Source organism: Phasianus colchicus, chromosome 1, assembly GCF_987193195.1.
Source record: "Phasianus colchicus chromosome 1, bPhaCol1.hap1.1, whole genome shotgun sequence".
Lineage (NCBI taxonomy): Eukaryota > Metazoa > Chordata > Aves > Galliformes > Phasianidae > Phasianus > Phasianus colchicus.
The window spans coordinates 144,375,607-144,401,361 of NC_143436.1; the positions used below are offsets into that span (position 1 = coordinate 144,375,607).

The 25,755-nt window shown below is 35.5% G+C and overlaps 1 protein-coding gene across 8 annotated transcripts in view; it reads left to right on the forward strand.

Moving 5' to 3' along the window:
* FGF14 (fibroblast growth factor 14) overlaps positions 1-25,755 on the forward strand; it is a 382,652-nt gene that overhangs the window by 268,841 nt on the left and 88,056 nt on the right. For 7 of the 8 annotated variants that reach the window (XM_090139113.1, XM_090139025.1, XM_090139163.1 and 4 more), the window contains 2 exons: positions 14,661-14,771; positions 24,044-24,147. In XM_090139113.1, the coding sequence (XP_089995239.1) occupies positions 14,720-14,771; positions 24,044-24,147 (156 nt within the window). In that variant the 5' untranslated portion in view covers positions 14,661-14,719. The remainder of the gene's footprint in view (positions 1-14,660; positions 14,772-24,043; positions 24,148-25,755) is intronic. The other variant, XM_090138927.1, reaches the window with a different exon arrangement.

The following is a 25,755-nucleotide window of genomic DNA, read 5'->3' on the forward strand; positions in this document are numbered from 1 at the left end:
CCAGCTCTCTGATCATCTTTGTGGCACTCCTCTGGAGTTGCTTCAACAGCTCAATGTCCTTCATGTACTTCACATACCACGGAAGCTCTGGTGAACATGACTGTTTCATGAATTAGAAATATCCTTTCTGTTATTTTTTTCTGGCTACCTTTAGGAGAGAGAGAGGTCCTAATAGTAAGTTGAGGCGTTAAGTATTTCATGCTATAGTTAATTGCTTTGCGATACATGTAAATATGCATGTGAGATGTGATGTAATGGTAAACCATACCAGGTTTCACTTATAGTATTGTACACAAAGCACTGCAGCAACTATGGTGAAGATAACGGAGAGTAACCTGCAGGCACTGTACCAAATGGTTCAAGTAAGAGCACATGAGTGTTATAAAACAAAACAAGTTTACACCGTGCTATATTAGTGAATGAGTTTTGAAGTTAGTGTGCCAGTGTGTTAGTGTGCTGATGGGACTAAACTGAGAGGGCGCCAGCTGAGCTCAGCACTGCTACTGGTGGAGCTGGGCACTGCCTGGCCTGCAGCTGGACTCAGCAAACCTTGCTCTTACCCTGGGAGGCTGAGGTGCCAGATGTGAAGCTGAAGGAAGCCAAAAGCAACATTCGGTTGAAGGCTGTCATTTAGAACCTGGTGTCAAATTTACACCACTTGTTCCAGCTGCTTGGTGATACCCACTATACTGGTGCTATCACTGGAGAGTAACCTGAAAAAAAAAAGAGAGAAAAATTGCTGTGAAAATCCTGGGTTTGAATTTCCTTGTTTTCAATCTCTAATCTTTCAGCTTCAAATAACATTTAAGTTATCAGTATAAAAAAGATGCAGGAAGCAAGAAGAGGATTTAATATTAATATTCAGAAAGCAGTGTAATTTGTACTTCCTAAGCATGCCTTTTTGCCCTTCTGAGAGCAGTGCCTCAGTCTTTGCTGGGGTTAACAGGATGCTGCTGCAGTACAAACCAATGAATCCAGAGAATGGAATTGATTTCTGTTTAAAACACGCTAATTGAATGTTGTGTTCTGCAAAGGAGTTTTCAGGACAAGATTCCAAGTGAACGGTGGAGTGGAAACTCTGTTGTGAGAATCATCAACAGTTGACAGATTAGGATGCTAAGCAAACTAGTTTAAATTTAGTTGTGCCCATATGGCAGCATTTGTTTATAGTATAGGTGGGTCTCCTAAAAAGAAAAAAAAAAACAACACATAAGAACCTGAGAGGGTTATTTGGGTCATATCATAAATCCAATCCAAACAGAATAGTCTGGGAGAGACTGAAGTTGCTCTAGGGAGGAAAGGTTCATCCAAAAACTTCCGTGTCTCCTGAGAATGAACTGAAGTGCTGAGCAGTGCATGATGGCTGTTCTGGGTGGATAAATAAGCTCTCTTGGGTGTAATTTTCTTAACGCATTTTTGACCTTTGCTTTATAAGAGAGTGAAATCACACCTTTAGCTGTCCATTTCTGCCCACCAATATGAAGGTACAAGTGCAAAGTCCTGCAGCTGGGTAGGGGCAATCCCAAGCACAGATATAGGTTTGGTGAAGAATGTCTTGAGAACAGCACCGAGGAGAAGGATGTGAGGGTGTTGGTTGAGGAAAGACTCAATATAAGCCAGAGATGTGCGCTTGCAGACTAGAAGGCCAACTGTATCCTGGAAGCATAGCCAGCAAGTTGAAGGAGGTGATTCTATCCTGCAACTCTGCTCTCGTGAGACCCCACCAGGAGTACTGCATCCAGTTCTGGGTCCCCTAACACAAGAAGGACATGGAGCTGTTGGAACAGATCCAGAGGAGGACCATGAAGATGATCAGAGGGCTGGAGCAGCTCCACAACAAGGACAGGCTGAAAGAGCTGGGATCTTCAGCCTGGAGAAGGCTTTGGGGGGACCTTACAGTGATCTTCCAATATCTAAAGGGGGACTACAGGAAGGCTGGGGAGGGACTTTTTAAAAGGCCAGGTAGTGACAAGAGAAAAGGAAATGGCTTTAAACTCGAAAAGGGTAGATTTAGACTATGTATGAGGAAGAAATTCTTTTCTGTGAGGGTGGTGAGACACTGAAACAGGTTGCCTAGAGAGGTTGAGGGTGCTCCCTCCCTGGAAGCATTTGAGATCAGGCTGGATGGGGCTGTGAGCAACCTGTTCTAGAGGGAGGTATCCCTGCCTATAGCAGGAGGGTTGGAACTAGTTAATCTTAAAGGTCCCTTCCAACCCAAACCATTCTATCATTCTATCATTCTATCATTCTTTGATAAGGAGTTCCAGGTAACTTGCTCAGATGCAGACATCCATACATGGTCAGTGGAATCTCACTTGTTTAGACTTTGGAAGACACCAATTACAAGTTGTGGAATTTGTCTTGTTTAGTATCGTCATATATGTAATTGGTCATCTATTTAAGAGAGAACTCCAGACCTGGCAGGCAATGATACTGTAGTGTGTGTTTTAGACCAAGTAAACAGCGAAGAAGAAAGCCATCGTCATTGAATTGTGATTCAGCAGACTTGAGGAGATTGTTTTGGTTTTAGTTTTGGTTTTTCCAGTTTTGTATTACACATCACAGGAGAAAACACACATTTAGAACTGCCATGGATCTTCACTCTGAGTCACTGCTCTACAAAATGCACTGATAAGTTGTTAGTTGTTTTGGTTTGTTGCATACAGCCAGAAAGTACAGACCATTATTTCCCTGGTAGCTACAAAGTGTAGTTTGTATTTTTGGTTAAATGCATTGTTGCCCTAAAGATAATCTCAGCTTTTCCATAATTTTAAAAGGAGAGCATATGTGACTGATATTTTTTTATTTGTTTTATTTACTTAGGTTTATGGATGTGTTTTATTATTAGGGTTGGACAACAGGAAGGAGTGTAATTTTATGTCTTCCTGGTTGCTCAACTTAGGTGGAGATACACAGTTAAGAAAACATGTTGGTCTGAAGAATATAGTAAGCAGGGAGTGAAAGATAGTATGTGAGAATCAGGGCAAAGTGGGCATGTCAATTGAATAGACTTTAAAAAGGTATTGGAGATAGGTGTATAACCAATTCTTTATGGTGAGGGAGATGGACTGTAAGCAAAGGAAGATTAAAAACATGTCATGGGGTCACTGCGAGAACACACTTACATGTGATGAGAGATTTGTTTTTATTTATTTCACTTTAAGGTTATGTATTTAAAAAGCTTTTTTTTTTCCTTTTTTTTTTTTTTTTTTTTTTTTAATAAGCTTTAGTTCTGGAGACTGAAAGTCCTTTCAATGGTTTTTGAGGTGTTTTAAGGTATGTTTCCATCAAAACTACCTCTGAGCTCCTTCAAAACCCAGCAGACCTTTGCAGTCTTCTGAGATTTTGTAGAATTCTTTTAATTTTTGGAGGTGAACAACAGGTACTATTTAGTTCACAGAGCTCTTGAGGAGCTGATATAGTCACTACTGACCCTCCACCATATCATCAAAACACTCAGAGCATTTACTTCTTATGAATTAACAATCTGCTTATTTTCCAGTAGGTGATACAAGTATAATTCTACTTAATTTCTGGTTAGTAGCTAAACCTTATGGATTAAATAGCCAGAGAACCAGTGTAATCATGGTGGGACAAATGCTCAATTATTATTTTTCTCTCCAGAGATATTCACTGGCATTAAAGGAGGTGGCCATTTATATTGATTTTGTTCTTGCTAAAGAGAGACTTGAAGTAATACTAGCTAGAGAGAAGCAAGGTGACAATATTCATATGAAATTTCCCAAATAAAAGTTTGGTAAGTCACCATTTATGACAGTTTTCTGTCATCTGTCATGCATCAGTGTCAGAATCCACTGACTTCCTTAAAAACCAGCTCCTGGAGTCATTTTATAAGAGTTTATTTTCTGTCTACATGTTTCATGGTAGCAGAGATGGAAAAGGAGACAGAAGAAAAAGAAAAAAAATGCACAACAAAACTTAAGTCATGGCTCAATTCAACCTTGAACTCAAAAAACCAAGCAGGAAGTACCTCCAGTCCAGGAAAACTACTTTGAAATACAGATTACAGAAAAAGTAAATCTGCAGTGCTTAATTAGAATGGGAATAGACTATGTCCTTAAAGTACAGGGGATTATTTTCTTGTCTCACTGGCTGAAGATCAGTTTTCCAAGCTGCTTCTGTTAAGACTACCAAGTGCATTTAATACCACAGATTATGAGATCTTGCAGTCTGTAGGCAGAATAAGATTCTTTTCTTTCTCAAATATAGAAATTGGAAAGAAACTTGATCTCAGAAAATCAAAACAACAGTATATTTCTTCCTTTGTTGTCTCTCCACATTTTTGCATTCTTGCAGATATACAAGTGCTTGTACACAGAGTAGAATAAAGTGTAAGGAAATGTCTGCTCTTTCTTCTGCAGGTCCCTGTTTAATTAACACTTAGTTACACTGAAAAAAAAAAAAAAAAAAAAAAAAAAAAAAAGAACAACTGAAATACTTAGTACAACTTGTTGTTTTCTGGTTCAAAGAGTTCTTAATAATCCCCATCCTAGAACTCATGACATTTCTTGTGTATATCATTTAAAAAAAAAATCAGTAGATACATGATTATACTTTTTGGATATGTTACCTTGATTTGTTTTGTGTTGCTGTTAGGGATTTCAAGATTAAACTGTATGTAGCAATGCTTTTTGAAAGAACAGTGGAATGTTATAAAAAGCACTAAGCAATTATTAATGGTTCTGTGCATAATGATATTAAAAATTCTTTTATAGAGCTTCCATGTGCACTAATGACAATGAATTCATACACAAATATACATTTTTCTAAGTAAATAAATCAGTTTATTCATATTAACAGTGCAAATTTAAGCTTATCTCATGGGAACACTGTAATCTTACTTTATACAAAAATGATACAGATTGTTCCTAGCCAATAAATAACAGGTATAGAAATGTATATTTTCCTCTTTCATAATGGGATTATCCTTTTCACATTGGATAATCAATAATTCTTTTACTTTGTCTGCGTGTCTTTGGAGTCCTCTTTATATCTCCAGTAATGTTACTTGTTCATGAAGAGGACTGAGATGTAATTTGCATTTAACAGTTCTCATTTTTCTGGGACATTATTACTTTGTAAACAGACCTCTTCAAATCATATTGTTTAATGATGTGGTTTGACAGGAGTTTAATGATCTTGTTCAACATTTTCATCAGTGGCCTGGATGAAGGGACAGTGCACCCTCAGTAAGTTTGTTGATGATAGGAAGCTGGGAGGAGTGGCTGACAGAAGGCCGTGCTGCCATTCAGTGAGACCTGGACAGGCTGGAGAACTGGGTGGAGAGGAATCTGATGAGGTTCAACAAAGGCAAGCGTAGAGTCCTACACAGTGAAAGAATAACTGAACACATCAGTACAGGTTAGGTACTGACCTGGTGGAGAGGAGCTCTGCAGAAAAGGACCGGGGTGTCCTGGTGGACAGGTTGGCCAGGAGTCAGCAGTGAGCCCCTGTGGCCAAGAAGGCCAATGGTATCATTCAACGGTATCATATCAACGGTGCATTAAAAAAAAGGTGGACAGCAAGTCAAGGAAAGTGATCCTCTCCCTCTACTCTGTTCTGATGAAGCCTCATCTGGAGTACTGTGTTGAGTTCTGGGTCCTCTAGTTCAAGAAGGAGAGGGAACTTCCAGAGGCAAAGAGTGACAAAGATGATGAAGGACCTGGAGCATCTCTCTTATGAGGGAAGACTGAGAGACCTGGGGCTGTTCAGCCTGGAGAAGACTGAGAGGGGTTCTTATCAATATTTATAAATGTCTCAGGGCAAGACTCAATTGCATAGGGCCAAACTTTTTGGTGGTCAAAAGGACAAGGGGCAGTGGACACAAACAGGTAGAAATGAAGTTCCATCAGAATATGAGTAATAACTTCTTTACAGTGAGGGTGACAGGACATTGGAACAGGCTGCCCAGAGAGGTTAGGGAGTCTCCTTCTCTGGAGATATTTAGAATCTGCTTGGATGCCTTCGTGTGTGACCTGCTGTAGGGAACTGCTTTATCAAGGGTGTTGGACTCAGTGATCTCCAGAGGTCCCTTCCAACCCATACAGTTCTGTGATTCTCTGATTTATGTTAAAGCATAATGATTAAATAACAATATAGAGAAATAAATAAATGTTCAACCAGGGAAAAATTTTTCCACTTTTTAGAAGTTTCTAAGACAGTTTATTAATTTATATTCTTAATAGTAAAATCTGTTAGGTATAAATAACTAATTCCTGTTTAATACATTCTTAAACACTATATTAATACTTAATTAAATTATAATATTGTAAATTTTTATTTCCTTTTGAGTGAATTTTTATTTCAAATATTAAACAAGTTTGGTTTTAGTCACAAGTTAATGTTTCTATGGTTTTATTAATCAAGAGATAATATTTGTGTACTAATTGTTAGCGCAGATAGAAAATGAGTCACGTTTCTGTTGGCTTTCTAATGTATGTATTTCAATCTGTCCTAATCTCAGCTCAGTTCACTCAACCTAACTGAAGTGTAAATGACAATTTGTGATTTTTTTTTGTGATTTTACAAATTGCTTATGGTGGTGTCAGTAAAAAGTTAAGAATGCTGCATTAAGAGATATTTGTAATCCCTACATTTTAAACCTGGAGAGGCTTTTATGTTATTCAGCTACCAAAGAAAATTGAACCTCTTTGCTCTCCTATGAACCTGTGACATATATTGCAGTTCCTTGCTACTGCTTTGCAACTGAATAAAATCTCTTTTATGTTAGTTATTAGCAGTGTAATATACCTGCTTGCTTGCAATTTTAAGGCTAGCCAGTAGTCAAAAAAGAAATTTTCTTGAAAATAATGTCTTCCTTCAATATTTTGTGCATCTGGCAAGAAACTAAGAGTATATAGAGCACCCTCTGTTGTGGAGATACAGTTCAGAAGTGATTATACTGCTTATGTAAGCTGAAGGAATATACTGATTCATTCTGTTTGCTTTTATGTATTCTGTCAAGTATTAAATGAAAATAATAACAAGTTAAGGACCTTTGCCACTTGGCACTATTGAGGAAGATTCCGCTATATAAAAATAGAAACTAGAGTGTGGTTCAAAATATAATATATTGCATTGCAAATTATCCTTCTATCTTCTTTTCATTGAGCATTGCCATGATAATTTGGACCATTTTCTCAATAGATTTCTTAGGCCCTTTCCAAATTTCATTCTAAGTCCATTTGTGAAAGAAATACAGACTGAATTCAAATATTTCATCACTTTGTGATACAGCATGAAAAGAGAAACAATCAAGATTTTAAAAATAAATCGAATGTTTAATCATTTCATTCTAAAAATACAAAATATCTAGGAAAAGGAGAATCAGATTAATTCTTTGATAAGCCAAAATTTAAATGGTAATAGTACATGTCACATTGTGTTGCCTTATTATTTTCTAAAGTTTGGTTGTTCATGAGGCATTTTTATAGGAAGTTACCAAAACCGAGTCCACTGCAAAAATGAGGGCACAAAAATGATGCCTGTCATGCAACAGTTAAATCCTTGAAGCTGTGATTAGTGTTAGTTGGGTAACATACCACCAGGTATTTTAGACAGTGAGAAATTAGAAACCATTGAATTTCAATGTATTATAAGAAATTGGGCCCCTCACTACAGGAAAGACTTTGAGGCCCAGGAATATGTCCAGAGAAGGGCAACAAAACTGGTGAGGGATCTGGCACACAAGTCTTATGAGGAGCAGCTGAGAGAGCTGGGATTGTTTAGTCAGGAGAAGAGGAGGCTCAGGGGAGACTTCATTGCACTCTACAACTTCCTGGTTGTGATGAGGTTGTGGTGGTTGTGATGAAGAGGGGTTTGGCCTCTTCTCTCAGGCAACAAACAGGACCCAAGGAAATGGCCGCAAGTTGTACCAGAGGAGGTTTAGATTAGACATAATGAAAAACTTTTTCTCTCAGAGAGTGGTCAGGCACTGGAAAGGCCTGCCCAGGGAGGTGGTGGAGTCACCATCCCTGGCAGTGTTCAAGAGGCGTCTGGATGAGGAGCTATGAGATCTGGTTTAGTGCTTGAGGAAGCAATGGTAATGGAAGGATGATTGGACTAGATGATCTTGTAGATCCTTTCCAACCTTGGGATTCTATGATTCTAAATATGGATCAACAGTGGAAGGCAGTACTTGGAGAGAAATCACCAACAAAACCATATGTCGGAAGATCAGAGTAATTGAAAATGTACAGTATAGTGCAGCAGGAAGTGAAATGCAAATTATTGAAGAAAGTTACTAACTCTAAACTACCATGATCTGCCTAAAATTTTTGTTTGAAAACCATGTAGTTTCATAACAGTCTAAACCTCTTTCCTTCCCAAGAAATACCCTGGAAAAATAAGGTAGCTGGTAGAGGAGACTGTTACCAATTATGCTATAGGCAAGTCTCATTAAATCCAATCACCCTGTGAATCTGAATAGATAAAAATTATCACAGTGAGAAGCCAAGTTGATGTAATTCTACTGACAATCACATTTGCTTAAGTAAAACCACATAGGAAGAAGTAAATTTCATGTAGTTAAAAATATATTGTATATCCTAGAGACATAACATCAGTGCTCAAGAGATCCTGTTTTGCAGTTTACACAAAAAAAATCCCGATAGATAGGCAGTGACACTAGCACAGAGGGTATGATTCCATGCTTTCAAGAAAAGCAATCATTTTGCAGAACTCTGACTTGCTTTCATAGTTTACGAAGAAATTACATCAAGACGGTGGAAATGCGAATGACAGTGCAGACAGATAGGACTTTGTGTCTCTCTTAAATGTGTTCTCAATACGAGGTTCTGCGGGAGATGGGTTTGTGATGTTAGGCATGAATGGACAAAAAGTATAGTTAAAAATAAACACCAAAGTTGAGTGCTCTGCAATCATTGTGAAGACAGAAAAATAAGTGAACACAGAGAAATAATCTGTCTAACAAAGCCACAGCATTTCAGAAAAAGTACTATTATTACTTACGGGAACAGGGAATAATGGAAGCTATTGCTTTTCTGAGTTCACATTATGTCCTTTTTCTGTCTGTCCTGAATTGAGCAAAAATTCTCTATGAAAGATATTTTATTTTAAAGACTTTAATTAGGTTTAGTTTTCTGATGTGAATTATAAGATATTGAAAATATTACTCCTAAAATAAGAGAACATATAAGCGTCCATATTGTATCATTTTCTATTAACAAAGAGAGGAAGTAAAAACAACACAATCAAAAAATTAGAAACAGAGTTTCTGATTGTCAGAGAGACAAGACAGTTTTAGGAATAAAAAAGGAGTGTGTAAGGCTTTTGAATGCAAGAGCTATGTTATAAGAAAAATTGCAGAGTTTAATATTCAAAATGAAGGAACTTGATGGCTTTAGATGAACATTCAGGTTTTTGTCACCTTTAAATGAAGCACAAAATCTTCCATTTTGAACTCTTTATCAGCTGTGTGCTTTAAGAAGCCTTCCTTCTTGATTGTGTAACACATATCAGAGGATCCCGCTTTTCTGAGTTGGGGTGATTTTGCCAAACCTGCTCTTTTGCACCACCAACAAGATTAGGAGAATGATGAAATTCACTGTATTGACTGTATCTCTCAGTAGTGTCAGGGTAGTGGCAAAAAAAGTAAAACAACAACAGTGTGCTTGAGAAAAAGACCACTTTTGGAAACTGGGAAAAGTGTTCCAGTAGAAAAAGGAATACTTTAAATGAGAATCCAAAGCAAAAAAAGGGAAGTGTCATTTCACATGGGATTTTGTCCCTCCTTCTGAAAGTGGAAAATATTTCTAAATTACTGAGTAGTACTGACGTATTTTAAAGTTTTGGTCTTCAGACATTAATATGAAACACTAATGAGTTTCTGCATGAAAATGAGTTTCTGGAAGCTGCCTTTAGCTGTGTTCTAATGCATAGGCTCTAATGCTACCTATATTGGCCAGACTGGCTTCAGCCATGAAGACTGCATAATTCACAATCCAAAACTCTACACCACACTATAATCAGTATAGTGTATATACTCTTTTGTGAGAAGGGCACAAAAAAGTGGCCTTCTGCACATCTGTAGCCTTAAGTACTAGCTGGTAGGTGGGTGTGAGGGATGTGAGACACACCTATGCTTTGAATGGGTGCTGTGCTTCACAATTTCACAAGAAACCTGTGAGTTACTTTAAAAAAAAAAAAAAAAAAAAAGAGAGAGAGATTATAAATGTTCTTTGATACTTCAAATTAGTTTTAAAAGAAGATTCTTAACCAATACTGTCAGTAACATCAGAGAGCAAGAAGTAGCAGTCAAGGTACAGTGACTATTGGAGCAGCACAGAGCTAAAAAAGATGGCTGGTGTATTTTGGACCACTGTGAGTTTAGTACTGAACTGTCTGAAAGTTAAAAGGCAGGATGGAAATACAACAAATAAAATATATTAAGTGCAAGTAAAACGTGAAAGACCTAGAGCTGCCAGTAGTTAGCATGGGTTTAATGCTATTCTATATGAACAAAATATACTTCTTGATATTGCCATTTGTGACTCATTGAGGAACTTGTGTCAGATCAGTAATTGGCTGGTTAATGCAGTTTATTCTCCTATGTTTATATGAGCAGATAAGAGATTAAGTCGACACTTGCCATTTCTTTGTGAGGTCAAATGTATTTCGGATGTTTACTCAAAAGAAAGAGTAGGTAACAAGTGCCAGGCCAAAACAAACAAACAGAAAAAACAACAGCAAAACTCTGATAAAAATTATTGATTTTAAACTATAACTTCAATTTTAATTCTTAAATTTTTGCACCAAAAACAAGACAGAAGGAGCATGTTGTAAAATCATAATGTCAGTGGATTTTAAGGGATTTCGTTTTCATGATATTAAAGTATGATGGGTGTCCTTGCCGTTGTTCTTTTAGCACTGCAAATTCATCTATATCTGAAAAAAAAAAAAAAAAACAGAAAAAAATAAAAGCCGCAACACATTTTTAATTTTTTTTTCCTTGTTTATTTTAAAACTGTGCAAGTTCTGAGAAGCGAGGGAAGAGGAGATGCTAAAACCATTCTGTTTGTAAATAGAAAGCATTTTGTTTTATTATTTGGCTGCATTCTCTTGTCTTTCCCTTCATGTAGGAAGAAAAAGGCATGTGTGGGATGTTAAAGGCAAGGGTAATTGCTTTTCTGTTTAACTGCACAGCTGTGGTGGGAGTTACAAGCATGAGATGTCAGGTGCACCTGTAGAAAGACAGCAGTCATCTTTTGGGTGTGTTTCGGCCACTGCTTTTAGCATCCGTTTTCAAATAGACAATGTTAACAAAAAAAAAAAAAAAAAAAAAAAAAAAAGTGTGAGCAGGAAGGATTTGGGAAACTCATTTGCAAACAGTTTGAAGCAGAGAGTGTTTCTGTGATATTATCAAGTGGCAGTGGGTAGATAAAATAATAATTCAGGGACCAGAAAATTTCTCTATACTACTTGCTGCCCAACTGTTTCAAAAAGGACCTGAAATAATCATTTATCTTTCTGCGTGGAAAAGGGATGAATTCTTTGCCTAGCAGCTTGTCTGTTTCTTGTTTAAGATATTTACCTTGAGGCTATATGGAATAGTCTTTCTGACTATTGCCTATTATGAGATTAACAAGTCATTGCATGCAACACCATCGCTAAATTTCCTTTGCCTTTTTGCTAGGATTAAATAAATACTATGTCTTATTGTTAAATTCTCCCAGTATTTTGAGCACTGTTCAGCTAAATCATGTAGTTTGTCTCTTACTTTTATTTATAGATCCGAGGTGCTATTTTAACTAAATGTGGCAAGCAAGAACAAGTAAAAAAATGTCTGTTTCCATTTCCTTACTCTTATTAAAGTTTTAATTTTGGTAAGGACAGGTAGAATCTTGAAGCAGTAAAGATCTTCATAGGAGGGTGGGTAAACAAGATTCTAATAATCCACAGGAGAAAGGTTAAAAGTTGCAATCGCTACATTTTGTGGGGGAAAAAGGACTTTTTCTGCTATGTTTTGCTCTATAGAGATCGACATGGTATAATCAAAATATTAATTAATATCACATTATTAATAGTAAATTTTGGTTTGAGATGAAATATTTAAGTGAAAAATACATGTTTTGTGATAATTTTGTTCAGTTCTCTTACAACCAAAATTAATAAAACTATATACCTAATAAGATAAAACACATGACTAGAGTCCTTTTTTTTTTTTTCATATTTTTAATAGTTCTTATTTTGCTGAACTTGAGTGAATGAATAAAGGGGGAACTCATGCCCTGCCCCATCATATGAACCCTGAAATGCTAGCTGAAATGCATAGCTTCTCACCAGATTATTTTCATTAAAATGCAGTTTTTGCCCAGAGATGTAGCTGATGCCCTGTCCCTGGAGACTTGCAGTGTGAGGCTGGATCTGGACCTGGGCAACCTGCGTTAGCTGTGGTGTCCCTGTTCATTGCAGAGGAGTTGGACTAGATGGCCTTTAAATGTCCCTTCCAACTCTAAGGATTCTATGATTCTAGTTTGGGACAGCTGGTAAAATGCAGTTAACTTTAAATAATGCTTCTGGAGAAAATGATTATGTGATTTCTTCTTAGTAGATTTAATTAATAAATTTAAAAACATGAATAGATTGACTATAAAAAACAATGTTGAGCATCACTTCTAAATTTTGTACTTTTTCCTGTAAGCAGTAGGCGTAAGCAGTAGGTTGACCCTAATTAACCTCCTGTGCAATACTTTCTTTAAGCTAGAAGCTGTTTTTTTTCATGTTTGTTTGGATGTGGGAATGGTTTTTCAAAATGCTGATATTTTTCCTGCAAATACTTTCTAAGCCTGTAGTTATAAGAATTTTGCTTGAATTATTTCCTTTAGTCTTTTAAGATATAATATACATACATATAAAGCAAGTATATTTAACTTCCAGTTTGAAAGTACACATTGAAAGCATGCATTGGAAGAAGTAACGTGTTTTATTTTCAAATGATGAAAATATTTTTGAATTGCCTGATATAGTTAAGGCAGTACTTTGAAGCATCATAAATTTTTCTGTATTTATATATTGTTTTTAAAAATATTTTTTTCTGAGTATTCTTGTACAAAACTCTTGCTTGTAACAATCCTCAGAAAGCAAAACTTATAGTTAAAACAAAAGAAAATAAAACAAAAACAAAAACTTTTGATGTGCTTAAATGTTAATCATGAAATATTTATATTATTTATGTTCGTGCCCTGAAACTTTTAGTGCTAACAGTTTCTAGTAGCAGTTTCTATGATATTTACAGTTTAATCTTATATTTCAAATTTAGATGCGTTCATTGTTTCATATGACTTTGTGTACTTAAGGAAAACTTTCAGTTTTCATGAATACTCTATGAATACTGAGAATTTGTACAAAACTTCAGAACATTCCACTTAACGAAGGGTTTTCTTATTAGTGTTTACTCCTTTCTTTCCTTAGGATAGTGTAAGTAACCCAGCTTGACTGATAGTGAAACAATAATAATCAGTTATAAACTGGCCACAGTTTTGCATGAAAATGGTTTCTGCCTTACTTAAAAATTCACTATTCATTTTATTACTTTTTCTGTCTCAAAGTCTTTATGATTTTAGTTCATTATTGCAAAATAGTGCATGATGCTTTTTATGCCACGTCCCAACATATATATAGTTTACTGAATGCCTAAAGTTGGGCGTAATAGTTTATGTGTAAAAATATTACTAACAGTATCAAGTATAAAGCACAGGTAGTGCTGTTTGTTTTCTTAAGATGTGATGCCCTTTTCCACAGCAATGAACCAATTCTCCGGCATCTTGATATGTGGTTTTGTAAGGCACTGTTCTTGAGATGAATCATAAAGTTGTCACTTGGTAGCCCCCTACTCTATGCTTGACAATGATTTTCACAAATGCAGAGTTTTAAATAGCGTAGCTTAAATGTTCAGCCACCTGAATTTCCCATTTACTTTTAGCTTACTCAGGTATTTTTCATTTTGTTTTCTGCTGAAGAAGGGTTATGGCAATCATCTTGCTATTATTGTAAATGTTATTACCTGGGGGACTGGAGAGAACAAATGAATTGTATCTGACTCCAGGCTGGTAGTTTGGGAACTCTTCAGGTGGGACTATTACAAAATATTGTACCAGACAATTATGTGACTTTGGTGCAGTGTGAAAGAAGGTAAATGCTTTTATGCAAGTGATATTAAAATGTATGTTAAGTATAGTAAGTTACTAACATTTATGAAATGTGTATTTTTTAAAATTTTTTTGAAATATTTTGTTGATTTCTGCAAGGCTCTCTACTTGTTGCTGAAATCTGTTTTTTTTTTTTCTTGTTTTGTTTTTTGTTTGTTTCTTTGTTTGTTTTTCTAGAGCTTAATGTAGTTTAAGACTTTTTAGTATGGCTGCTTGGGCTACTATTCTTTTGTGTTTGTTTTACCGTTGTTAATTTTAATTAAGGACATTCAAGGCAGATAAGAGGACATGAAACCTGTGTAATAATAATTCTGTAGAAAGATTTTTCTCCATCTCCATCAGAAACCACCCTGTTGTACAACTTTAAGATGGCAATGGTGCTGCATCAAACTTCCCTCTACAGTGAGAGGAAGTAGGGATAACTCTTGGAAAAAGTTTTGAGGCTAGTGACAAAATATGTTTGTCTTTCAGATCCCCAGCTCAAGGGTATAGTGACCAGGTTATATTGCAGGCAAGGCTACTACTTGCAAATGCACCCCGATGGAAGTCTCGATGGAACCAAGGATGACAGCAGTAATTCTAGTAAGTGACTGCCATAGGGGAATGTCTTAATCTCACACACAGATTGAATCATTCAAGTGTATACATGCAGACGCAGTTTTAATGTTTTTGGAGGGTTTCTGAATGTGTTTTGTCAAAAGGAAGAGAGTTCTGTCAATTGCAAGCCTAATAACCACCATCACTTCTTGTACAGGATATTGGCCTAAACATTTGCCCTCTGAAGGTGTAAGTGCCGATGGACCTTGGGGGTGAGATATTTAGGCCAGCTTTTTCTTCTGATAGCTTTATAAAAATGATAAAATTATGTAATGTTTTTGAAATTAAACTATGTATTTAATAGAAATTTATCTTCAAATTAATAACAAAAAAGTGATAAGGAATCCAAAATTATTTGCAAATCTGATCATATGAGCCTTGATTCAGCAAAACAAATAAATACATGCTAATCAAAATCCTCCTCAAAGCATATGATGAAATGTCTTGCTGAACTGGGGCTTGATCGTCCTACAGTCTGTCCCTATACCAGCAAAAATTCCAGTGATTTTGACAGGATTTCTGCCAGTGTAGGGACTGCTACAGTGGGAATTCTTCAAAAATACTGTAAACAAAACTGGTCTTGAAGGACAGTATTGATCACTACGTTGGTGTTATTTTCCTATGATACTGCCATTCAATGTATATACATATACACATTTGACAGCTTCAGATCAAATGTTAATTAAGCAAATCTATTCTTACTCTGGAGTTTTAATTTTTCATTTAGCGGAGAATATGTGTATTTTGTTTAATTTAATGCAAATGGAATATTTAAATGATTTATTTATGTGTGGTCTTGGGGTCTATTTTAAGCATTTTTAATAAAAAAGATTTATCTGCTTATTATGCACTTATAAATAAGCCTTTAATTTCATTTTTTAAAATGTTGGAATTAGACTACAGAAACTAAATTTAGGGATTTGAGGTTTCTTCCTGAGCGAGACTCCCAGTTTTACCTGTTAATGCATGGCTCTTGTATTTAACATATTTCATCAACATATAGCATGACCATGATTTATTATTCTACTTTTCTAGAACTGAAAAAAATAATTTATTAATCTACTTTGATGTGTATTTCTCTCTGCTCAATTTCTGAATGGTTCTTTTTCTTTCTTTCTTTCTTTCTTTTTTTTTTTTTTTTTTTTTTCCTGTTCCTTGTTGGTTTGTCTTTTTTCTTCCCTTTTCCTTGGTGTGTTCATGCCTCATGCCCACTTCTGTACTGGACCTAATATCAAGAAGTATTTTAGAGAAGCTTTGCCTTTATGAGGTCTAAGAAACATGTCTTAGAATGCAAGCTTCTATTTCTCTCTCTCTTCCTGCCTTTCTCTTATTTTCAGCTTCAGTGAAGAGGTGTGTATGACAGCAAAAATTTTGGAACATTTTATGTCATTTCTACTTTTGTCTCTTAGAAATCTACCATCATGCCATAATTTCCTTGTTTCACTGTTGTCAGTTTTACAAATCTTTTTTATTTTTGCTTACTGTGTTATTTGCCCTTTCTCTCCTCTCTTCCTCACCTTCTGGATTTCCATCTGTCTTTGTATCTCTAACTCTTTTCAGTTGTTCCAAAATTCAGAATGAATATTATATATTATAAATATTTTTAAATACAGAACTTGTCCAAAGACAACTAAATTTCATATTTTGAATAAATGCTGTTAGGTAATGTTATGTTTTACTTCAACATTACTTTTTTGGCTAAAGTGATTCTTTCTACAGAGGAATTCTTTCTCTCCAGCTAATGTGCTTCAGTAGTGCAATTTTATAATAATGTTAATTAAAGACATATTAAATCATAAAGATGTATAAAATCAGTGTGTTTGCCAGGAAAACATACAATTTCCACATTAAATTTTGATAATATATCTAGTACTATCAACACTGTGTCAAGAGTTGAAAAGATTGATTCATTCAGTATAGTCATGAATATATAAGTATTTCTTTTGTGCTGTCAATCTTTCTCCTCAGTTCTCTTCTCGTTCCACTCTATTTCTTTCCGTGTCTTGTTGAACTTTTTGGTTATCTCTTTCCTTTATTTCAGCATATTTTGTTTTTCCTTTTGTACTTAAAAAAAAAAAAAAATTTGCTTGTGTACATAATCCTTAGTCTTCTGATCTGTTATTTTGTGAGCTCCTCATCGTGATAATTCATGTCTGATGCTTACCGGTAAATAAGTTTTGGCAACTGCAGAGGAGGAAGCATGACCCCATATTGTTGAGTTTCACTTGGGAATGGGAAAGTTTCTTTTGACCACTGAGCTACCAGTCTGCCTATTTAGTCCACCCAGTGAGCGAGGAGATACATTAGCTTTCAATAGGACTGATTGTCTGCTTACCTTACATTTGTTTTGTAAAAAGGAAGGAAATTGAGACTCCTGAAGAGCATGCATCTCTGTCAGCCTTCTAGGCATATTCTGTTCTATTCAATGTCACCACAGCCTGTGAAGGAGTCCTCATCACCTTCACAGCTTCCAGGTAGCTTGCTGTTTTGGAGAAGCCAGTGAGTGTACATCAAGGGAGAAAAGAGAAGTGATTTTTGTTTTGAGCAAGGAAGCTGAAGCTTAGTCATTCTGCTACTTTCTGTTCTGCTGCAATTTATTGTATCAAGTAGTTAGAAGACTGCTTGAAGTTAAAATTCCCTGGCGTGTATGTCATTTTGTACTTATTTTATATGTACACTAGTAAACATAAAAAAAATATAATAAACATACACTGTTGGAGTCCCAGTGTTATAGAGCATTAGTGTCTGGAAAGACTGAAATGTGGTCTGTTCAGGTTGTTAGTACTCTTTTTTGTCTTTAAAGTTTCTTGGTAATATTTTTAATGTGGCTTTTTGCTTCTATCTGAAGTCAAGATGAGTTCTACTAGCGTTTTCAGTCAGCTGTTGTAGCATAACCTATTGTAAAGTGTCAGCCATTGCAAACAGAATGATGGGTTTCCATTCATTTTTTGTAGTCTCCTTTTATGTATTTTACAAGATAGTGATGTTTTGTGATAGACTGTGATATAATGGGTCTATTAGCTAGTATTTAACAATGTTAAGTTTCCTCAAATCACATCAGCAAAGTAGGGCTGTAATTTTGCCAAACTCTCAGTAATCTATATAGAGAGGCTTTATTACATTTCTTCTCTTATTTTAGTTGTTTCTCTTTTTTCCTTCATTCAGTGCCTCATAGTTTCTGGTATTTGTTTTGTTTTGTTTTGTAGTGATGGCAGAAGTGACTGTGGTTAAAGCTGTAGGCTTTTATGCTTTTGTCTTGCTCAGTATAGCCATCCCTCTCTTGCTTTGATTTTAGAGGATTTACAGTAGCGTTACTTGGTGCAAGTGGAACTTGCTCTAGGAGTAGGTGCTCACAGTGATATCATGGGCCTCATGTTACTACTTTGGAAAAACAACAGAAGCTATAAAGAAATAGATGTCCTTTTTGTGCTTGTTATAACAATCATTACATTCTGCTCCCAATCTCCCACCCAAAATATCTCTATTTCTGGCTTTGGTCTATCTTCAGCATTCTGTCTCATGAGTGAAAGACAGTTTTAGTATGAAGACTAATTATGTTTGGGAAACAGGGAATTCTGATTCTTTAATTTCTGAGATGGAAACTCCAAATTTCTTGGCCCTTGTGGCTTATCTATAATTCACTTGCAAAGCATACCTCAGACAACAACCACTGAAAATCACATTCAACATTGTGATACTTCCTTCGATATAACGGTAGACCTGATTTTAGGACTCAGATGTTGTTATTTGGGCATCTTATGAAATTACAGTCATATTTAATACATATTAAAAGGCCATTGCTCATCTGTAGCCGTTATTCATGAACTGGTAAATATCAGACTTAGGACTATCCAAGCAACTTTGACTCGGCTGTGCTGTGCACATCTCTTGCTTCATTATGCTGCACCATGCTTTACTTCCTTCATGACACTTGGTGCCTAGAAGAGCTAGTATTCAAGAACTCATGCTCCCATTTAACATGCCTTTAGTTTCATCATTTAATGCATGTTCCTAGAACTCAATTTATATTTTCCAAATTGAATATGGAAATTTTAACTTTTTTAATGTCTTTCTAAGGTATCTACCACTAGAATATTTTGATTTGAAGATATTAATAAATAACCTTCACAGCATCCTGGTAAGATAAAAGAAATAATTAGACAGAAATAAGCATATGGAGATTAAAAAACAACATCTGTAATGTGGTTAAATATAGATTACTAACCTGAAATGTTTGCTGTCAGATTTTTAAGCACTTTTTTTACTGCATTTTTTCTTCAAAGAACTGCAGAGGCATTCAGCTATCTATTTCACACTACCTTTAGGAGTTAGGGTAAGCCCATTTCTCCCACTGGTATACTCCTAGTCAATATGACAAGATCAATGAAGGCCATGTTCAACCCTGCTGAAGCACATCACATTTTAATAACATCTTGTATTACATCAGTCAGGTAGAATGTGTTTCTTCACCAGAAATTATTGACATATCTCTGAATATCAACCTCCCCATAGTCATTATCAACCTAAAAGTTGCTGTGGTGGAATCATAGTTTTCACCTGTGGGCTGTAGATGGAAATAAATTAAAGAGATAGTTGCCTTGATCTGACTGCAGATTTGGTCCTTTGGGAAGTTTTCTTAACCGATACCAGTGGAAGGCACATTCAGAACACAGAGCAAGTTATAAGCCTTATGCAATTGGTTTCCAGCAAGTTTCTTAAGAAAAACAATAATCTGTAATGGCAATTTTCTTGTAGCTACGAGCCAGCTAAATAGACTTTCTCAGGGATATCAAAATATCTGATCTCAGGCATTTCAGATCTAAAGGTAACTTACTGTGATAAATATCCGGAAAAAAAAAAATGGAAAAGAGAAATGTGTTGGATTTGTGTTTTGCTCAAGGAAAGGAAGGAGTTACTACTTATCAAAAAGTGGATTTTAGCTATCACTTTGGCTAAAAATTTTGGAAGATTAGAATTCAACTCAAATATAGCCCAGCAAACCTTTCTCATGATACCTAACAATGAAAATTCTCATTTCTGGGCAATTGTTGCAGTTAACTTCCCACCAACCACATGTTCTGATCTTGTATTTAATGTGAATAGCATTGGAGGATTAGGAAAGGGAAGAAAAATCAATTGTTTTATTGTCATGGTTTAGATGGAATGCAAAAGAAAGCTAGTGCAGTGTGCACACGCTCAGAGCTGCAAAGGATGAAGGTCTGTAGTCACACATTTCTCCCAATTGGTTCCCTTGATTTCCTGATGTTTCCAGCTCTTATTTGTCAATGGATTTACCACTGTCTATACTTAAACATGAGATGTAGGAGAACTGAGCACTGGGCTGTTGAAGAATATTCTCTCTCAGCTAATATATGGACAAATTGGGCTAGATTTAGGACAACTGAGATGTCCAGTGACCAAACTTCCCACTTATTTTGGGGTTTGGATCATTGTTCTAAAGACAGGTAGAAGCTAGAGGCATGATTATTTTTCACCATCGCTCAGTTAAAGGTATAATTTTGGCTGTGTAGACCTGATATGCTGGCAAACTCTGGAAACGGCTTTCAACTCTTATGAAGCAGAATTTTATTAGAGTGGGGGATAACACAAGAATTTGCAATTAGGCGTGGAAGTCCTGCTCTTAAATAGTACTGCACAGCCATGTTCTTGAGGAAATTGATTTTCCTTTGGCCAACTTCAGCAAGTAAAAATCACATGCTGTGCATTACTGGTGTATGTTTTGCTGATCTCAGTATGAAGCATATCACTGAGTGTTTATGAATCAATTGTAGACTAGCCTCCCTACTTTCACTGAAGTCTGAAAGATTTTTAGTAGGTACTGAATATTCAATATGTGCAGAATTACAGAAATTCAGATCACACTCTAAAATTTTATGGTCTTGCACTAACTATAGCACCTCTGACAACATCTCATTAATACTTGGTGGCAGTGAAATATACATTATGTCCTCTCCTCACTGCTTTCAAAATTCACTAGCAGCTATAAGATATTCCATTAATTTTATAGATTGTATAAAACATTGCCATGTAACAGGCCTCTAATTTTCCTTCAATGGTTGTTGGTTTTATTCTACTTCTGCAATTTTATTTTTACTGGTAATGCAGTAAATGAAATTTGTGTTTCTCAAGTTTTGATTTGAAGCACTATAATTTCAGGTTATTTTTCATCAGCGGTTTGTCATGAATGACTTATTTTTTGTGTTTACCTTTTTTTTCCTCATACAAGTATTACTTGGTTTTCCTTCCTAGTGTCCTGAAAATATTTGCTGCCCTTCCTCTAGAAGAATGTTCATATCCAGGTTTCCTCCTGGAATTTCTTTTCTTCTTGAAAGAAAACAAAATTAGCTGCCTGTCCCTCCATTTCTTTTCCATTTATTTTCCAGTACCCTTAGCCTGAGTAAAAAGTCCTGATGTTAATCCCCTCTAGTTTTGCTGTGACAGACTCATCCTCCACTACCCAGGATAATGCTTTTGTTGTTTTTGACATTGCTTCATTTGAGGGCATTATCTATTTTTAAAAAAACTTTCTTTTTATACTTGAATATATTAAATCTCTCAAGTCATGTAGTGTTTAGACTATACAGTCATAGGATATCTTGTCTGCTACTGCTATATTTCACTGATTTATGTTTATCTTTTATAGCTTAGAGAGGAAGCCTTTTCTCTATACTGTATTTTTATAGAAAGCAGCCCAATAAGATCCTAAAATGACTGAAACTTTCAGATATTACTGAAATAGTAATGCTACATACTTGTGTTACTTCTTGTCTGAAGTCATCTCTTCTATTCTTCTTTGTAAATCCGTAACTTTGTTTTCTGTTCTTCCACACCCCTTTCTTTCTACATCTGTAGGAATTGTTTTACTACAGCAATTCTTAAATTTATATTGGCTCTATATTTTCATAAAAAGGTCTAATGATACATACGATTCTGTGATTCTAGATCCTTTTTCTTAAGAGAATATTCCAGAAAATGTTGTTTTTGAAGGAAAGCTGATTTTTTCTTGGTTTTTTTTTTGTTTGTTTGTTTGGTTGGTTGGTTGGTTTGGTTTGGTTTTTTTTGCATCTGCTTCTGTCTTTAAATTCTAACAGGCAACCCACTTTTTTTTTTTTTTTTTTTTTTTTTTCACTTTTAAAGATTTGATCAGCTTCATCATAAACTATAACTTTATATCTTTATATCTTGGGACCAACCAGGTGTTTTCATATCTTATGAAAATGTGCTCATTTACTGCAAATTCACTGCTCTTTTTCTCTTCATTTGAGCTTTGCCACTGGCACTCTATTTACAAGCAGCCTCATAGTCTATGCATTATGGTCACAACTAAATTTTGAGGAATTCACTGTAGATATTACTGTGCTCCTGAAACATGGCTTTATACAACCATGAATACTTATGCCCATACTGAACATTCAAGTTGTGCTTTTGGTTATCATCCAAGTACTTGTAAATCCATGACTCATTCACAGTGGAAAAGTGCTTTGCATGAACTCTGGTTCATCCAGATCTTTTCTTCAGAGACTGATGTGTACTTTGCATTTGTTTTCTTGAAACAAGTCAGTAAATTTAGTATAGTTGTGTCTGCTGCCATAATTCATAAAATAAAAATTGATCTGTGTCTTATCTGCTGAACATTCGTATTTTTAATGAATACAGTGGGCAGTGGGTCTCTTCTAAAGGGATCTTTGAGGAATCTTGTAATCTTTTGGCTGTGCTTCTAATTCTGAATTGGAAATACCACTTAGAGTCCTGTTCTTGTACTGCACTCGAAGCCCAGAAAGCCAACATTACACTAAGCTGCATCAAAAAAAACGTGCAGCTATCAGGGTGAGGGAGGTGATTCTTCTCCTCTATGCTGCTCTTGTGAAGCCCCATCGGAGTACTGCATCCAGGCCCAGGGCCCCCAGCATCTGAGGGACAGGGAGCTGTTGGAGCAGGTCCAGATGAGGGCTATGAAAATGATCAGGGGTCTGGAGCACCTCTCCTACAAAGACAGGTTGAGTTGGACTTGTTTGGTTTGGAGAAGAGAAGGTTCCAGGCAGACCTTATTGAAAGAAGCCTTCCAGTACCTAACCAGGCCTACAAGGAAGCTGGATAGGAAATTGTTATCAGGGAGTATAGTGACAGAACAAGCAGAAACTGTTTTAAACTAACAGAAGGTAGTTTTACATTAGATGTAAGGAAGAAATTCTTTATTATGAAGGTGGTGAGGCACTGCAATGTGCAGAGGAGCTGTTGATGCCCCATCCCTGGAAGAGTTCAAAGCCAGGTTGGATGGGGTACTTTGGTCTAGTGGAAGTTACCTATGGCAGAGATCTTAGAATTATGCGATTTTTAAACCCAAACCTTCCTATGATTTTTCAGGGGAATAGATTACTTGTTTTTCTGCTATTAAACATCTGGTTTAATATAAAATGTATGTATTGAAAGTAAAAATTTCTTATATTTTTACTTTTCTTTTTCTGTTGCTGTTGTGAGAATAGTACCCTTCTCTTCACACTGATCTTTTTCAAACTAGTCAAAGCTGTGTCTTCTTTTGCTGTTGCAGAGGTATATATCATTGCAAGGGTATCTGCTATTAGCTGTGTTTTTCTAGTTAAATCATGTTTTTTTCCAGATCTTGAGCTTTTGAACATGTTCTATATTCATCTCAATAGGATTTATGCACTTTTAGAGTCAAAAACATATTTCAGTGCTTTCCTAAGTTAGGACAAGAATCAAGCATTACCTGAGGCTTGTAGAAAATACATCATTTACAAAACCAAATAATTTTTTTTTTTTTTTTTTTTTTTGGATTTGAAACCATGGACCCCTTGAAACCAATAATAAGAAATAAAAATATCTAAGAAAATATAAACCTACTTGGCTGAATCAGAAGATACGTGTTCTGCAGGATATCTCTCAAGTATTGCCCTTATGATCAGTTTATACTGGTAAAGAAAATGTTGGGCTCTTTGATTAATTTGAGATTGTCTGATATACTTGTGTCTGCAGTGCTTTGTATTTGCTAGTTAACGTTTATGCCTAATACTCTGTGTTGCAGGAATTACTGATACATAGACACTCAGGCTTTAATTTTAAGGGTTAACTTTACTAGTAACAAGACTTTCTGAATTAGCTGAATCTCAAAATCAGAAGAAAGAACTAAAAGAAGTAGCTGTATTTCTTAATGTTGTTCATTTAAATATTTTAATAACCATAATATATTCATATCTGGTCATGTTTTCTCTTCACAGCGTTATTCAACCTTATACCAGTGGGACTTCGAGTTGTTGCTATCCAGGGTGTAAAGACTGGGTTGTATATAGCCCTAAATAATGAAGGTTTCCTCTACACATCAGTAAGTACCTTTCTGAACTCCGTTAGAGGCAGAGCTGAAGATGAAATCTATGCTGGAATGTAGATGTGTGGTCACCTGTAAGAAGTACTGTAATGTCTGTATTTTTTTATTTATACATATAGTACACCCACCTGTGTACTCATGTATGCATGCAGCAAATCTATAAATGATATATAGTAGAAAACACTGTATGCTGTGTGTGAGAGTATATGTGTTAGTAAAACACATATTTCCTGGTAAGCTATACTGGTAGTATACAATACACCACAAAAATTATTAATTTCAATTAAGTTCTCCAGAAAATGCAAATAAATACCTGCAGTTATTTTCTTTCAGAGTTGTTCAGAATCCAGAAGATGTTAAACAGTTAGGTTTATTGATAAGACAATAATTATAATTATAAATTCAATATAAAAAGTAATTTATAGCCTTAAGTTTATCGTAATGTTCTAACTGTATGCATAGCACTATGGAATTTTTAATGTTGGCTATCAGAAATAATGTGAGTTCAATGTGAAGAACAGAATTTTTGTAAAATGATCAAAGTATAAGAAAAATTCTTTTGAGTCATAAGCAATATTGCTGTATAAAGTGATTGGAAATGCCTCTGTTTGTTTAGGATATTCCAAAAGATTTAATGCTAATCAGTCAGTCTGTTATGAATATAAAAACCCTCAATTTTGTGTAAATTAGTGTCTTAACATCCTTTAGAACACAGACAAACCTTAATAGGAGCAGGCAGTTCTGTAAAGCCTTAAGAAGGGGGCTTAAAGGATATTTCATGACTATTTTTTATTGCCCTCTATGTCAAATTTATTTTAATAGTATTTTTTCCATTTCTTGCGTCACATAATTCTTAATTTCCCACTGAGTTACAATACACTGCTTTGTTTTCAATATCCATTGAAAGGAAATTGGACAGATTAAGTTTCTGATGCCCTCAGGGGAAGTATTCTGTTTGTTTCAAAAATACAATTGTTTGGAAAAGCTAATTAGGGGGAAAAGTGGAACTAATCTTCAATGTCAATGTCAAGACAAAGAGAAAATTGCTGCTTATAAGAGATCTGTTGGAAACTCCACCAGCATGATGTAAAACATTTTTTTTCTTCTGTTCAAAACAATAATAAAAAAAATCTAACACAAGAAAATACCATATGACATGCAATATTTTCTGTCAGAAGGAAGAAATTTAGAAAATAAAATATGGAGCTTGTAGTTTTAGCGCATTACTGACTTCCCAATTCTATGTGGGGAGTTCTTTTCAGTATGATGAACAGTACTTTGTTACATGTTACATGATGGAACTGCTACATCCCTTCCAGCACTTTCTAAATTAAGTTCTTCCTTCCTTCAAAAAGAACTGCAAATTTCAGAAAATGTATCAGTTTCCTGGTAGGTCATTCTGTTCAAGGAGAGACTCTGCGAAAAATTTCTAGTGATTTCCATGCATACGTATTTTTCTGAACACAGCCCAGGTTTTCAGAATGGTGCCATCTGGGGAAGGGAAAGGACATGAAACAGACCTGTAAAACATCCTCAGATCATACAAGGTATTTCTTCTTACACCAGTGGGAATCTGAATTGCCTTCTTCCTATGTCTTTTTAAAC